This window comes from Panthera onca, chromosome E3, assembly GCF_046562875.1.
Source record: "Panthera onca isolate mPanOnc1 chromosome E3, mPanOnc1 haplotype 2, whole genome shotgun sequence".
Taxonomy (NCBI): Eukaryota; Metazoa; Chordata; class Mammalia; order Carnivora; family Felidae; genus Panthera; species Panthera onca.
Window position 1 is genome coordinate 32,718,231 of NC_138354.1, and position 12,951 is coordinate 32,731,181.

Sequence of the window (12,951 nt, forward strand, 5' to 3'; positions counted from 1 at the left end):
TCACACAAAATGAAAGCATCTACCAACACGGGTGCCGGGTTCAGAACCCTGCGGGCCAGCAGGACCCTTGGGGCGTCCCCCACAGCTCCCTCCCTTACTGCGAGGACTCTGAGGTGAGGGTGGAAGACGCGGGAATCTGCCCACAGACCCTTCCGGTTTCCCTTCATGACGAACCACACGTGATTTTCTGCTACAGGGGTGTGTGCACAAAGCTCTGGGCTTTAGGGGTGATCTCCGGGCTTCCCCCCGACAGGCCCCTGAGACCGTTTCTGATTTGCTTCATGTGCACCTCCTGTCTGGTCCAGGGGGCAAATCAGGAGCCTGGGAAATGGGGCATTTCTTTTTTTTTTTTTTTTTAATTTTTTTTAACGTTTATTTATTTTTGAGACAGAGAGAGAGACAGAGCACGAACGGGGGAGGGTCAGAGAGAGAGGGAGACACAGAATCTGAAACAGGCTCCAGGCTCTGAGCAGTCAGCACAGAGCCCGACGCGGGGCTTGAACTCACATACCGCGAGATCATGACCTGAGCCGAAGTCGGACGCTTAACCGACTGAGCCACCCAGGCGCCAAATGGGGCATTTCTAACGCCTCCTTTGAGCCGAGCCTGAGCAACGGCACCACGGGTCACGTGACCCCTAGATCACTGACCGGCTGCACCTGAAAACACCACAAGACTTTTATTTCTGGTTGCATTGAAAGGGGTAACGTGTCCAACGTACAAAAATAGCTGGGACTTGCAGAATCTTTTGGCCTATAGCTTTGTATCCATGGACAAATCCTCTTGGATTCTAAGGACTATACTTGAAAACCTGCAGAAAGGAAAAAACGGCCTTTCAGTATCTTGCTTTCTTTTTGTGCCGTCTCTGCCCCGGCCTTGGCCCTCAAAGTGGTTTTGCTCCCAGGTGAAGCCTGCCTGAGCGGGCCACTACCGACCAGGGAGGCGAAGCCTCGATGGCCCCCTGGCTGCCAGGGAGCGTCTGGGCCGTGTGAACGCCAGCACCTTGCTGTGCCGGCACCCTTTCCGCTGTCTTGAACATGGGACCCTCTCCGGGCCACGGAGGGTCGGCGGCATGTGGGGGGCACGGGGGCACTAGGTCTCTTGAGAGGCTCTTATGGCGGCATCACCTCGCTCTGGAGTTTTAAAACCGAAGGCTGCCGGGACTTGGACTTCATTCCCGAGGCCCGGGCCCCCGCCGCGCCCAGCCCCCTGCCCTTTCCGGTGGTATTACCGTCTGTACATTAGCAAGCAGAGAGCTCCCCAACACTCTCTCAGCAAAGGCATTAGAAAACTCAGCAGTGGCCATCTCGACTGCCTCTCTACTAAGGCAGGAACCAGGGCTGAAAGAGCAGGGAGAGGGAGGCGGATTAGACAGTTGTCAGGGCGGAGGGGTCACCGACCCCTGACTCCTGCGGTCCCAGCGCCCGACGGGGCAGAAGCTGGAGCCACTGGCCAGGGCGGGGGTGGGTCACCTTGCTGGCAAAGGATGCCTCCCCCACCCCCCACCCCCCCACCCCCCCACCGCGGCTCTCGCCAGCCTTGGGAGCGCCTGGTTCTTTCTGCCGAATTGTTCGTCTCCCCAGCCGTGCTCTGTGCGCTCGGGCCACAGCAGGGTTAGGGCCACGCCGACGTGCACGCCCGCCTCGTGTGTTCTACAGAGTGGCGGTGTGCACGAGGGCCAGGGAATGCGTGTGGGTCTTCTGCAGAAGGCGCGTGCCCTCGGCACAGACTTAATAAATACGCTCCCAAAGCAGAGCCCCACACCCGCGGCCCCGTTGGCGCGTGCACTTTGCGAGGACCCGGGCTCCGCAGAGTCGGGTGGTTAACTTCTGCAGCCGGGCCACGTCACCAAAGCCCCTCCTACCGGGTGATTTAACGGATCGGGGTTGGGCCCCACCAGCAGATGACGACGTCCCGTTCCACGTCATCTACAAAAAGAACTGGAGACACTCTCTCCAAGTACGCGAGTCCGACAGAATCAGTGTGTCCAGAGCCGTACAGAGATCGCGGTGGAAGGGGGCCCAGAACAATCTTCAAAAGCCATAACCCAGGTCCTCGAGTGGACAGGGACTTTATCGGCTTCTGTAGCGGCACACCCGCGGGACACAGGCAAGCGGGCAGCTGTGCACACAGCTCTGTCATCCGCGAGGGAGGAGCCTCGAGATCACACGCTTGGCTCTGGGCCCGTAGGTCCCACTCCGGGCACGGGGCATGGGGCACAGGGTGGAGAAAGCGCCCGGGGTCTGGCCACCCCACACGGACGTGCGAGTACAGGGGGGCCGCTTCACGCTGCAGGCCGGTGTGCGCTCCCGTGTCAAGGGGGTGACAGCAGCACACCTGGCCGAATGCGATGACACAGGTCACGTGTTCAGGTGGTGCTGGCCGTTCTGATTACTTAACAGACATGTGTCGCACCTAGACCTCGGGTCCAATGAGGCAAGAATTGAGGATTTTCATCTTTGTCTTTTCTTTTTTCCTTTTTACATAAAAAAAATTTTTTTAACGTTTATTTTGTTTTTTTTGAGAGAGAGAGACAGACAGAGTGTGAGCAGGGGAGGGGCAGAGACAGAGGGGGACATGGAACCTGAAGCAGGCTCCAGGCTCTGAGCTGTCAGCACAGAGCCTGACGCGGGGCTCACGACCTGAGCCAAAGTCGGATGCTTTGAGCCACCCAGGTGCCCCTCCCGTGTCTGTGTGTCTTTCCTTACCCGCGGTGGGGCATGTCTCTTGGCTCTCTAGAGAAAACGGCACGACACAAAGCAAGCTTCTTCCTCCTGTGCTCAGTTGTGACCAAAGATCTTAGGAGTCAATGAAGACAAAGTTCAAGAGATGTATATGCAAACCGTAGATAAGAGGATGGGATTCTTGTTATTTTCATCAGGAGCCTTAGAATCTCATTGGTCACGTTTGGGTTCAAGACACGCGTGCCTGTGTTCTGTCTTTGCTTAGGTGGAGCCGAACGCAAGTGTCCTTTTGAAAGATGTGCGCCGGGAAACACTCACGGGAGGAAGGGGAGGTGACAGCCACCTGGGCCTCCGAACGAGTGGCTTTCCCCGGATCTCTGTTCCTCGGTCCCCATCACATCCCGTGTACGTCCGTGTGTAGGTCTGTGTGTCGGTGCACGCACACGCGTGCTCCCTCCCCAGCTTACAGTCATCTTTTCGTTTCTAAAAGGCAACTGCTTCCAAAAAACGCTTGGAAATGATCTTGGCACTTAAGGGGGTGTGTGTCTTCTCAACAGAAAGCTCCGGGCAAGGGGGCTTGCGAGGCCTTGGAGGGGGCTTCTCTGACGGGCCCCACTTGCCCCGCTTTCTCTTTGTGCTTCCCTGCAAATGCTAAGCTAATGTGTTCGACGCTGAAATCACCCAGGCGATTCTGCATTTGTAGTTTTCACTTATTTTTTTTTTAGTATTATTAATATTTCATCATAAAAGTATTGATTTCCTTTAACTAAGAGACTTTAAAGTTTGCTGCATCCTTAAGCATGATTTTATTATGTCTTGGGGCCAAATGTTTTTTCCTCCCCCCGCCAAAGGAATGCTTTTCCTTTCACATAATGTGTGTCGAGAAGAAAAAAGGAATTGATTCACAGAATTCTGCATTCTAGGCAACTTTTAAGGAACGTATCTAGTAGGTACACTGGATAGACATCTCCTAAACGTGAGCACGGGGTCTCACTGCTGAGCCTTTTTGTTAGAGGTAAGAGCCCGAGCACAAAATTTGTGTTAACATGAGTCAGCTCTAAGAGGAGCTGAAATGGGGCAATTATGACAACTCCAGAGATGACCTTGAAGCTTAAGAAACTCCTCACGGGTACCCCAGGATTCATCGGAGCCCCACTTCTCCCGCGGTCTTCCCTCTTCCTTTCAGAAAGCCAACAGCAAACGAGAAGACGTCCTGCAGGAATAGGTTGCTTAGCAGAGGTTTCGTCTCCCTCCCATGTGGGGCCCCGGTGTCAGAGCCTGGCTGTGGACACAAGCAAAGGGCGCCCGGGTTTCACAGGACCCGTCCAGGAAGCAGGCGGAGGGCACTAACTGGCAAACCAAGTGAAGCGCTCTGAAATGTTTCAATATTGAACATCCTCCTTCTCCTTCCTCCACATTCATTATTAAGTGGGACCCACACATCACTGTGCGCCTCGATTTCACTTCTCCCCAAGAATCCATGACCCAGTGGACAGTGCTCGGGGCGGGCGAGTGGGGGTGGGGCTGAGATTTGGGTTTTTTTTCTTTCATATCCTCGCTGGAAATCCTTTACGGTCAGCTTGTTTTTAGAGCCACGAATTCCTGGAAACGTCTCAGCCTTTCCATGACCCCTGGCGCCCGAAGGCAGATGATTAGTGCCCCAAATATTGACAGACCGGACTTTTTTTCCCCTTCCCAACAAGGGAGCAGTGTCAGAGCGAGGCAGCGCGGAAGATGCTGCGGCCACCGGACAAGTGAGGCTGCACCAACGTCACTCGCACAGGCGATCTATTATTTGGGACCCTGTGGCTCCCTCGGCCTCACCTAGGTAGGAACAGCGCCCACCGTGCCAATGTCCGAAGTGCCCGGTTTAAAACAAAAAAATCTGTCTACAGCTACTGGATGTCCTTTGCTCAGCTATGAGACACGGGGAGGGAGGCTGGTAGTGACACAAAGCACATCAGATGTCAGCAGTCTGGGCCCGCCGCCAGAAAACTCAAGAGCCGGGCCCGGCGTCACTCCTTGCGAAGAGGAACCTTCGGGACTGGAAAGATAAACCTAAATAAAATCTTTCCATAAAACAAGGCAGCACCTTTTCTTGGGAACAAACAAAGGGGGGCCAGGGCGAGCCATCCGTCACGCCCGTGCGGAGAGCGGCCGCCCTCCTTTGGAGCTGCCCGCGGGGTGAGCTGGTTGCAAGCAGTCGCTGTTCTTGGGCTTTTATCTGTTCAAGTGAAATCGTCCCAAATGACCGGCCTACGGCTTCCACTTTCTTTTAAAAGACAGTACTACATTTGAGATCGATGTTTTCCCCTGAAATGCTGGCTAAATTTATCCTTCCCTGCATCCTGCTCTCTGGTCTCTGCACGAAGCTGGCGAGAGCAACGCCGGCCCGGCCTTGCTGAGTGAAGCGTCTGTCTTGCAACGCTCCCTCGCAGCTGGGAGCGCTCAAGCACCCAGCCCTGCCTGTCCCTTTGGTCACCGTGGACACCAAGCCCCCAGGTCTCCTAAGGGTTCCTCTGCTTCCTCACTCTCTGAAGTCCCTGTGAATCAAGGCCCCGGCTCCCCGAGTTCTTTACCCCAGCTCTCCCAATCTACCCCGAAAAGCCATCGGGTTGGCTGGCTTTCAATGGCTCTAGAGGACCCCCTCCCTGGCCGGCCCCTGCCCCCCCAAAGCGGCTGAGTGCTCATTATTGGATTGCCTTTCGAAGCAGCGGGACGACGGAGGCTGCCGTGGGCTTCGCGGGCTGAACTAAACCAGAGAACTTACTTCTCTCTCCTGGTCTGGCTTGGCAAGCTGCCCTGTGAGTGAAATTTCACTGATTGATTTAGTGCCTGATGCCCAGAAAGCCCAGTATTTCTGAAATCTTTATTCCCTATATGCGGTTGCAAGAGAACATGCCCTAAACAGACACTTTGAGCTCCGGCTTCTGTTTTGCTGTTAACCTGTGGACTCTCTTTTTGGCAGGAGTAAGAGATAAAATAGAAATGAGGCTGGACAGAGGAACGCACGCGGCCAGGCCGGCAGGCAGGCGCATGCGTGCTGGGAGAACGGTTCTGCCTGGAGGCACCATGCGGCTGGCCTGTCTGGAGAGCCGCGCTGAGCGCAAGTGTGGGGTACAGGTGTGGGCAGCTGGGCACCCCTTGCCCCACTCCGCTTTCTGGACAGCAACCTGGCAAGGCATTGTCAGGAGCCTTCAACAGGGGCATTCTTGCAGACTCTAAGAAGCGGTTTCCAAAGGAGTAACCGGAAGCATGGACAAAGATTTCTGTACAAGGGTGGTCATCACAGAGCGAGGCATAGTGCACCAGAAACGACCTAAGCAGCCAGCGTAAATGGCCTGGCTAGGTCAATTTCGGCTAAACTTCAGACTGTCAAGAGTTGAACTGTGTCTCCCCCCAAATCCTCATGCTGAAGCCCTTATTCCTCAGAACGTGGCCTTATTTGGACACGAGGTCATCCGCAGACAGGAGTAGTTGAGACAGGGTCTTAAGGGGTGGGCTCTAATGCCTTAGGAAAAGGGACGGCGTGGACACAGAGCTGTGCCGGGGACAGCTGCGTGGGAAGACGAAGGCACACATCGGGAGACCCTTGCAGGAGCCAAGGCGCAACGAGACTGCCGGCCAGCAAAACGCCAGACGGGGGCTGCAGCGATGGTGTTAAGAACAAAACCCCACAACCCAGCAGCTCTGATCCTGGGCTGCACGTGTGCACAGAGAGGTGCATCCGAGGATGCCCACGGCAGCGCTGCCCGGGAGAGTGAAAATCTAGAAATGACCCAACGCCCAAAGACACCCCCGCACCCACACTGCACGGCCAGGGAAAGGAATGAGTGAAATCTGTACCCACTGACACGGAAAGCTTTTTACTCACAGTGGTGTCCGAAATTTAAGTTGCAGAAGGATAATCAGGATTAGAATTATTTTCAGGTTTAAGAAAAAGTTGGGGGGGGGGGGTGAACCCACAGCATAAGACAATTACAGATCCATGACTTCTTATCCTAAATCCTTGAGGCCAGACATGTTTTTATTTATTTAGTTAGTTTTTATTTATTTTGAGAGAGAGAGAGAGAGAGAGAGAGAGAGAGGGAGGGAGGGAGGGAGGGAGAGAGAGAATGAGAGAGAGAGAGGGAGGGAGAGAGAGGGAGAGAGAGAGAGAGGAGGGACAGAGAGACGGAGAGAGAATCCCATGCAGGCTCTGCCAGCACAGAGCTCCATGCGGGGCTTGAACCCACAAAGCCATGAGATCATGACCTGAGCTGAAACAGCTTAACCGACTGAGCCACCCAGGCGCCACAGGCCAGATGTGTTTTAAAACTTAGAATCTTTAAGGGTTAAAGGGCCATGTGGCACACACATATACGTTAAGTCACACCCTTGGCTGGTCTCAGGCAGCCAAAGCCCCAAATATTGCATTTCTGCAAGAAATAAAACACATATATTCACAATAAATGGCATCTGCGACTCTTGCAAATAACTCACAAATAGTTCAAGGCAGATTCCGCCACCAAGTGAGTTAGGAAAAATCTTTTTTTTTCCCCCCAGTGCTGTTTGGGCTTCAGAATTGCAGAGAAGGTTATGGGCACACGCAGAGAATGCAACGGCACACAGAAGGCTCTGGAAGGAGAGAAGCCAAACCGTGGGATGTCTGGGGAAGGGTGGGAACAGGGAAGAGTATTTAAAGGGGACTTAAGTCCCATTTGTAACGATATGATTTTTTCTTCTTTTTTTTTTTTTTTTTTTTTTTTTTTTTTTTTTTAATGAAGAATCCACTCATGTATTTCTTGGGTGGCTAAAAATCAGGGAAAAAAGAGAAGACACGGATGGGAAGAAAGCGGAAATATTTACAATGCGTTTCTCTCGGGCGGCAGGACTGTGGGGGTTTTTTTCTTCCTGTCCCTCTACGGTTTGCATCGATAATCCTCCACGTTCAGATACGAGCGCACACATGAACAGAGCGGGCCTGCAGTGAAGGCAGGACAGCCGACTGGTGACCGGCCCCGTCCCTCTCTGTCATCGGCAGCTCATCCCCAGGGCCTTGGCGGCCTCGAAGGGCAGCTCTGGGACCCGCCGTCACCACCGCCCCCAGGTCGCTCCTGCTCGGAGACTCTGCGCGCCTCCATCACCGCGAGACACGGCCCCTCCCCGGGGGGCTGCTCACACCCCGGCCACTTTGATTCATCATCTCACTTACTCTCTCTGTCCTTTATTTTTCTGCCCTCGTTGGCCTTTGATTGCTTTTCGGGAGTTTATCATATTGAACTTTTATCCCCTTCCAGGAAACTCTATTCTGTTTTTTTTCTTCCCTGCCACAATTAATAAATAATCGTGAGAGCACTTCTTTGGACAGAAGCACATCCCAGACGGAACTGCCGGACTGTGTCTTTTGGGCCCCTCTGGGCCTGTGAAGGGCACATCGCCTGTCATGGAGAAGGGGCGTTTCAGTCTGTCGCCGCACCGGGGGGCAGGGAGGGCGCCAGCGGGGTTCACATTGCGCACATTCTTGACCCTCCAAGACTGCTGTGCTCGCCCGGCCATCCTCCAGGGGGAGGCCGGGCAGGACGAGTGCTGGCCGGGAGGGGGGCACTCAGCGCCGGGGTACAGCCAGGGAAACAGAGTGCAGGGCTGTGGAGACAGGTGGGTTCAAATCCCAGCCTGCTGCGGATGGCCTGTGCGGCCTTGAGCCGCCGTTTCCCTGGGTGCAGTAGGAGAAGGCAATCCCCACCTCACGCGTGGCAGACGTGCACAGAGCCACGCTTAGCACAGGCACTGGCGTGTACCAACTGCTTGCCACACGGGAGCCGGCCCCACTAGATGGTAGCACCAGCCACGGCTCTGAGCATTTGTCTCCGGACAACCTTCACCCCTTTCTGCCACTAGCCCTAATCATCTCTCAGCCTTTGGGATCCGATTTGTAATAAGCTTTAAAAAAATGTTTATTATTTTTGAGACAGAGAGAGACAGAACATGAACGGGGCGGGGCAGAGAGAGAGAGGGAGGCACAGAATCCGAAGCAGGCTCCGGGCTCCGAGTTGTCGGCACAGAGCCTGATGCGGGGCTCGAACCCACGAACCTCAAGATTGTGACCTGAGCCCAAGTCGGACGCTCAGCCGACTGGGCCACCCAGGCGCCCCGAGGGATCATCTTTTTAAAAAGTCCCTGGAGGAGCTGGACAGAGTGGCCGACGTTTCGTCTGCCGGCACCAGGAAGCGACTCCTGAGCGACGAACAGGTGGTGTTCACCTGTTTTCTGTCTCAAACGCGTAACACAAACTGCTGGCCACTTCAGAGATTTTCGACAAATGCTCGAAGCGGTGATTCTAATACCTACTTTCTTTCCCAGAAGTCTTGCTTCTGAGGTCAGACCACAAACAATAGAGATTTCTGGAAAGGTATGAAATACAAACTTATCTCATAATTTACAGGAAAGGAAAGGGAACAAGAGGCCATTTTACCAGTAAGAGCGGAGTATTTTCTTCAAAGTCAAAAGTAATTGGAAAAAAAAAGGCAAATTTTAGGGAAGAGGGAGGGTGCCAGGTGAGTCTGGATTGCATCAAGGTTTCCAGATTATTCCTGTGTTGTGCGTTCCAATCCGCCTCCCCCCCCCCCCCACCAATATCCAATATCTGGACCACTTTAAGGAAAATGCTGCATAAACTGGACCATTTTATGATGAAACTAGGATGCAAATGAGAGAACCTGGTCTTTAGAGAACGATGACAGCTTTGGGACAGCCTGAGTAGTTTAGAACTGTTTTAAAAAATACGACAGCTTTACCAAGCCATACTTCACACACTGGACAATCTACGCATTTTCAAGGTACAATCCAGTGATTTTTAGTCTACTCACAGAAATGTGCAATCCCACTACACCGCCCCCTTCTAACTAGTTACGATTATGACTTGTAGCAAGGGGGTTACGAACACATGTACCCCCAGCTCCGCTGAATGAACCTTGCAAAATCCCTCCCACTCACACGGAAAGAGACGTGCTGGGAAGGACCAGGCACCTTCCTGGGAAATAGGGCCAGACTCGGCACCACTCTCATCTGGCCAGGGCGGAAAGTGACAACAGAGGGGAATTCTGTGCCCAAACTGGTGGCAGGCTATCACCCGGACAGCATTGTTTTCATTCTTTGGGGATCTGGGCAGCCTGTGGGCCCAGGCGTCAACAGCTCTCCCGTCTGTGTGGCCTCCTGTCTGGGATGGATTCCTGCCCAGCTCTGCTTCTCCACTTCCTCCCAGGTCAACAACCCTCCCTCGGAGATGCTTTCCTGGACTCTCTGTCCCGGTCGGATCCCTTTGTGGCGTAGTATCCTAGCTCTCAGCTGATGCCTTCAGGGCCCTGGCCATGGTTGGCATCTACGGGATCCTCGGGGCCTGGGAGCTCCAAAGGGGACTGGTCTGTTCAGCATACCCCTGGGTCCACAGTGAACAATGTCTAGCATGTAAAGGGGGTATTGAAGATTTGGTGGTTCCATCCATCCATCGATCTCTCTCTCTTCCTCTCCGTACACCCACCCACCCATCCCATGCATCCTTCCATGTATCCATCCACCCACCTGCCCATCCATCCATCTACCCACCCACCCGTCCAGGACTTCCCAAGCACCATCTGTATGGTACCCCATCCCAGTGAAGCTCCAGGAGCTGGGCAATTAACAGAAAACAAAACACAGTGTCGGCTCTCTTGGAGCTACAGTCCAATAATGGGCTGGGGAAGGACGGGGTGCGGGGTAGGCAGACAATGAAGAAAGGGAAGACACTGGGAGGAAATGAGTGTTCTGACGAGAACTGAGCGGGACAGGGGTACCTGGAGTGCCGGGAGCAGGGCAGGGCTATGATGTGTACAGGCTGCTCAGGAAGAGCCCGGAGACAGAGAAGTCTGGGGAACAATCCTAAGGCAGTGAGGACAGAGCCACACAGGTACCTGGGACGACAGTGCTCAGTGCAGGGGATGGAAAGCAGGGCATGCCCGGCCACATCAAGGCTCGGCCAGAGGCTCCTGTGGCCACCCTGGAGTTCGTCAGGGGGACAGTGGAGAGGGGTGAGGTCTAGAGGGTCTAGATTGTGTGGGACCCCGGGGGCCACTGTAAGGAGTTTGTTTTTCGAGTGAAATGGGAGCCAGTGATGGATTTAGGCAGAAGACACACATGATCTGACTTATACCTGAAAAGGATCTTTCTAGCTATGGTGCTGGGAACATACTGAAGAGGCAGAGATTGTGAAGGCCAAGGTCAGGAGTCAGCAAACAACATCCTGCAGGCCAAATCCCAAATCAGGCAATGGGCCTGTTTTTCTAAGTGAAGTTTCACTGGAAGTGGCCACACCTGCTCATTTACATATTATACAAGGTGCTTTGGCTGCAAAGGCAGTCAGACTGTGACAAAGACCGCGTGGCCGGCAAAGCCTAAAATATTGACTGCCTGGCCCTTTAAGAAAAGTGAGCCAACCCCAGCCTAGGAGATGGGTACAGGGGTGGGAGGGACTGGATTCTGACCACATTTCCGAGGTGAGGTGCGCTAACAGGCCGGGTGAGCTTTAGCCCTGGAGTGCATGAGTGCTCTGTGTGAGAACTTGTTTCCAGCGGCTGCTTCTTTCCAGCTAAGTATAGGTCATCAGATCCCATGGGCAGCCCAGCCTGGGGCCGATCCCTGGGAATGACGGTCTTCCCGCTCCCAGGGCTGTGGGAGCCCTGGTCAGTTCGGAGGAAAGCCGTAAACACCCGCGCCCTCCTTCCCCGACTTGGAGCCCATGAGCGGCCCCCGTGGCCTCGCTGATGAAGTCCAAGATGGTCAACCCTGCGCAGGAGGTCATTCCCAGGTGGCCTCATCTCCTGCCCCACACATCTCAGGCTGCTTGCGGGACCCACACGCGTACCACGGTTTTCACAGCCCAGGGCCTGCCATCTGCCCAGGATGCCCCGTGTTTAACCTGGCCCATCTGTCAAGACCTCCTTCCAGAACCTTCCTTGCCCTCCAATTCTGGTTGGGCCGGTGCCCCTGTGGGGCTCCCACACCATTGCAGTGAGGCTCAGACTGTGTATTGAGAGCGCGACAGGTGTCCTGGAAGTGTGATGAACACCGGCCTCTCCTGAAACCGGGCCCAGGGCAGCAGATGTATCTGCTCCCAAACTCTGAAGGCCCGGGCAGCCCTCACTCGCTGCTCTGATGGGAGAGAGCCGGTCTGGACGCAAGCCCCGCTCTCCAGGCCGTCAATCCATCTCTGTGCTACAGGTGACGGAGCTGGTAACAGGGGTGCATCAGATCTACGCAGGAGGGACCTCGGTCACGGTGGGCCCCATGCCGCACAAGCCAGCGGTAAGAGTGCGGTGAGGATGGGCGGATTAAAGAAACGACAATCAGGCCACGGCATTTCACCCCAGGGGTCGCCCAGACTCTCTTGTAAAGCCACCTGAGAGAAATTCAGTGAGATGCCTTCCTCTCTCATAGCGTTCTCAAGACCGGAGGGCTTTTAGAACAAGTCAGGGAGCCTCACAAAACACCAGTGACCCTCTCCTCACTTTAACTGGGCTGCACCTGGCATGGACACGGGGGCTTTTCAAATGCTCTCAAGGCGATTCTAGAAACGCGTAGCCAGGGCGGGACTCCATGCTGCTAAAAGGCTGTGCTGCTGCCCCCAGGAAACCACAAGGGCGGGTCCCGTGGGCCTCTCCGGCTGAGTGAGGGTGTCCTAGGTGGCTGACTTCCTGACCACCCAGCTGGACAGGCCCACCTGCCCGCAGAGCAAGGAGTTGCCCCAAAGGCCAGGCCGAGCTGAGCAGGCCCCGCTGCCTCTGGCCACAGCAGAACGAGGCCACTCTCCAACCTGAGGCTGGAGGGACGCCCCCGACGCCGCCTGGAGCGCTGGGCCTCTCTCTCCGCTCCTTGGGGAAGGCACTGCTGTGCCTTGTGTGTGATGCAGTCCTGACCAAGGCTCAGGGGGGTGCTTCCTCTAAGCTCGATGGAGCGGGGTCCGGAGCCAAGCTGAGGGGTTTGCTGAAAAAGTGTTGAGCGCCAGGGATAGGACGGATAGGACGCACTTGCAAAGTATGGTTTTGGGCTTCCAGCTGTTTGCGAATTAGAGGTCGGGAACTTAGAATTCTCGCCCAATGGGCCTGTTGGCCACGGGATCCTGATCCTTCCGGCAGGCCTCTAAGCCACATGAGCGATAACACAGGACAGGGAGGAAGAGTAACAACCAGGACGAGGAGAAGAGGGAGCCCGGCAAGGGCGCGGGCTGGGGTCAGGCGGAGGTAGGCGGGCGCTG

The 12,951-nt window shown here is 54.9% G+C and overlaps 1 protein-coding gene across 17 annotated transcripts in view; it reads right to left on the reverse strand.

Moving 5' to 3' along the window:
* CLEC16A (C-type lectin domain containing 16A) overlaps positions 1-12,951 on the reverse strand; it is a 202,679-nt gene that overhangs the window by 22,714 nt on the left and 167,014 nt on the right. For 2 of the 17 annotated variants that reach the window (XM_060648502.3, XM_060648501.3), the window contains exons 22-23: positions 1,232-1,340; positions 661-811 (exon numbers count right to left, since the gene is read on the reverse strand). The exons of 13 other annotated variants lie outside the window; for them this stretch is intronic. In XM_060648502.3, coding sequence (XP_060504485.1) covers positions 791-811; positions 1,232-1,340 — 130 coding nt within the window. In that variant the 3' untranslated portion in view covers positions 661-790. Of the gene's footprint in view, positions 1-660; positions 812-1,231; positions 1,341-12,951 lie in introns of those variants that run through there. 2 more of the 17 variants (XM_060648504.3, XM_060648503.3) reach the window with 1 other exon arrangement.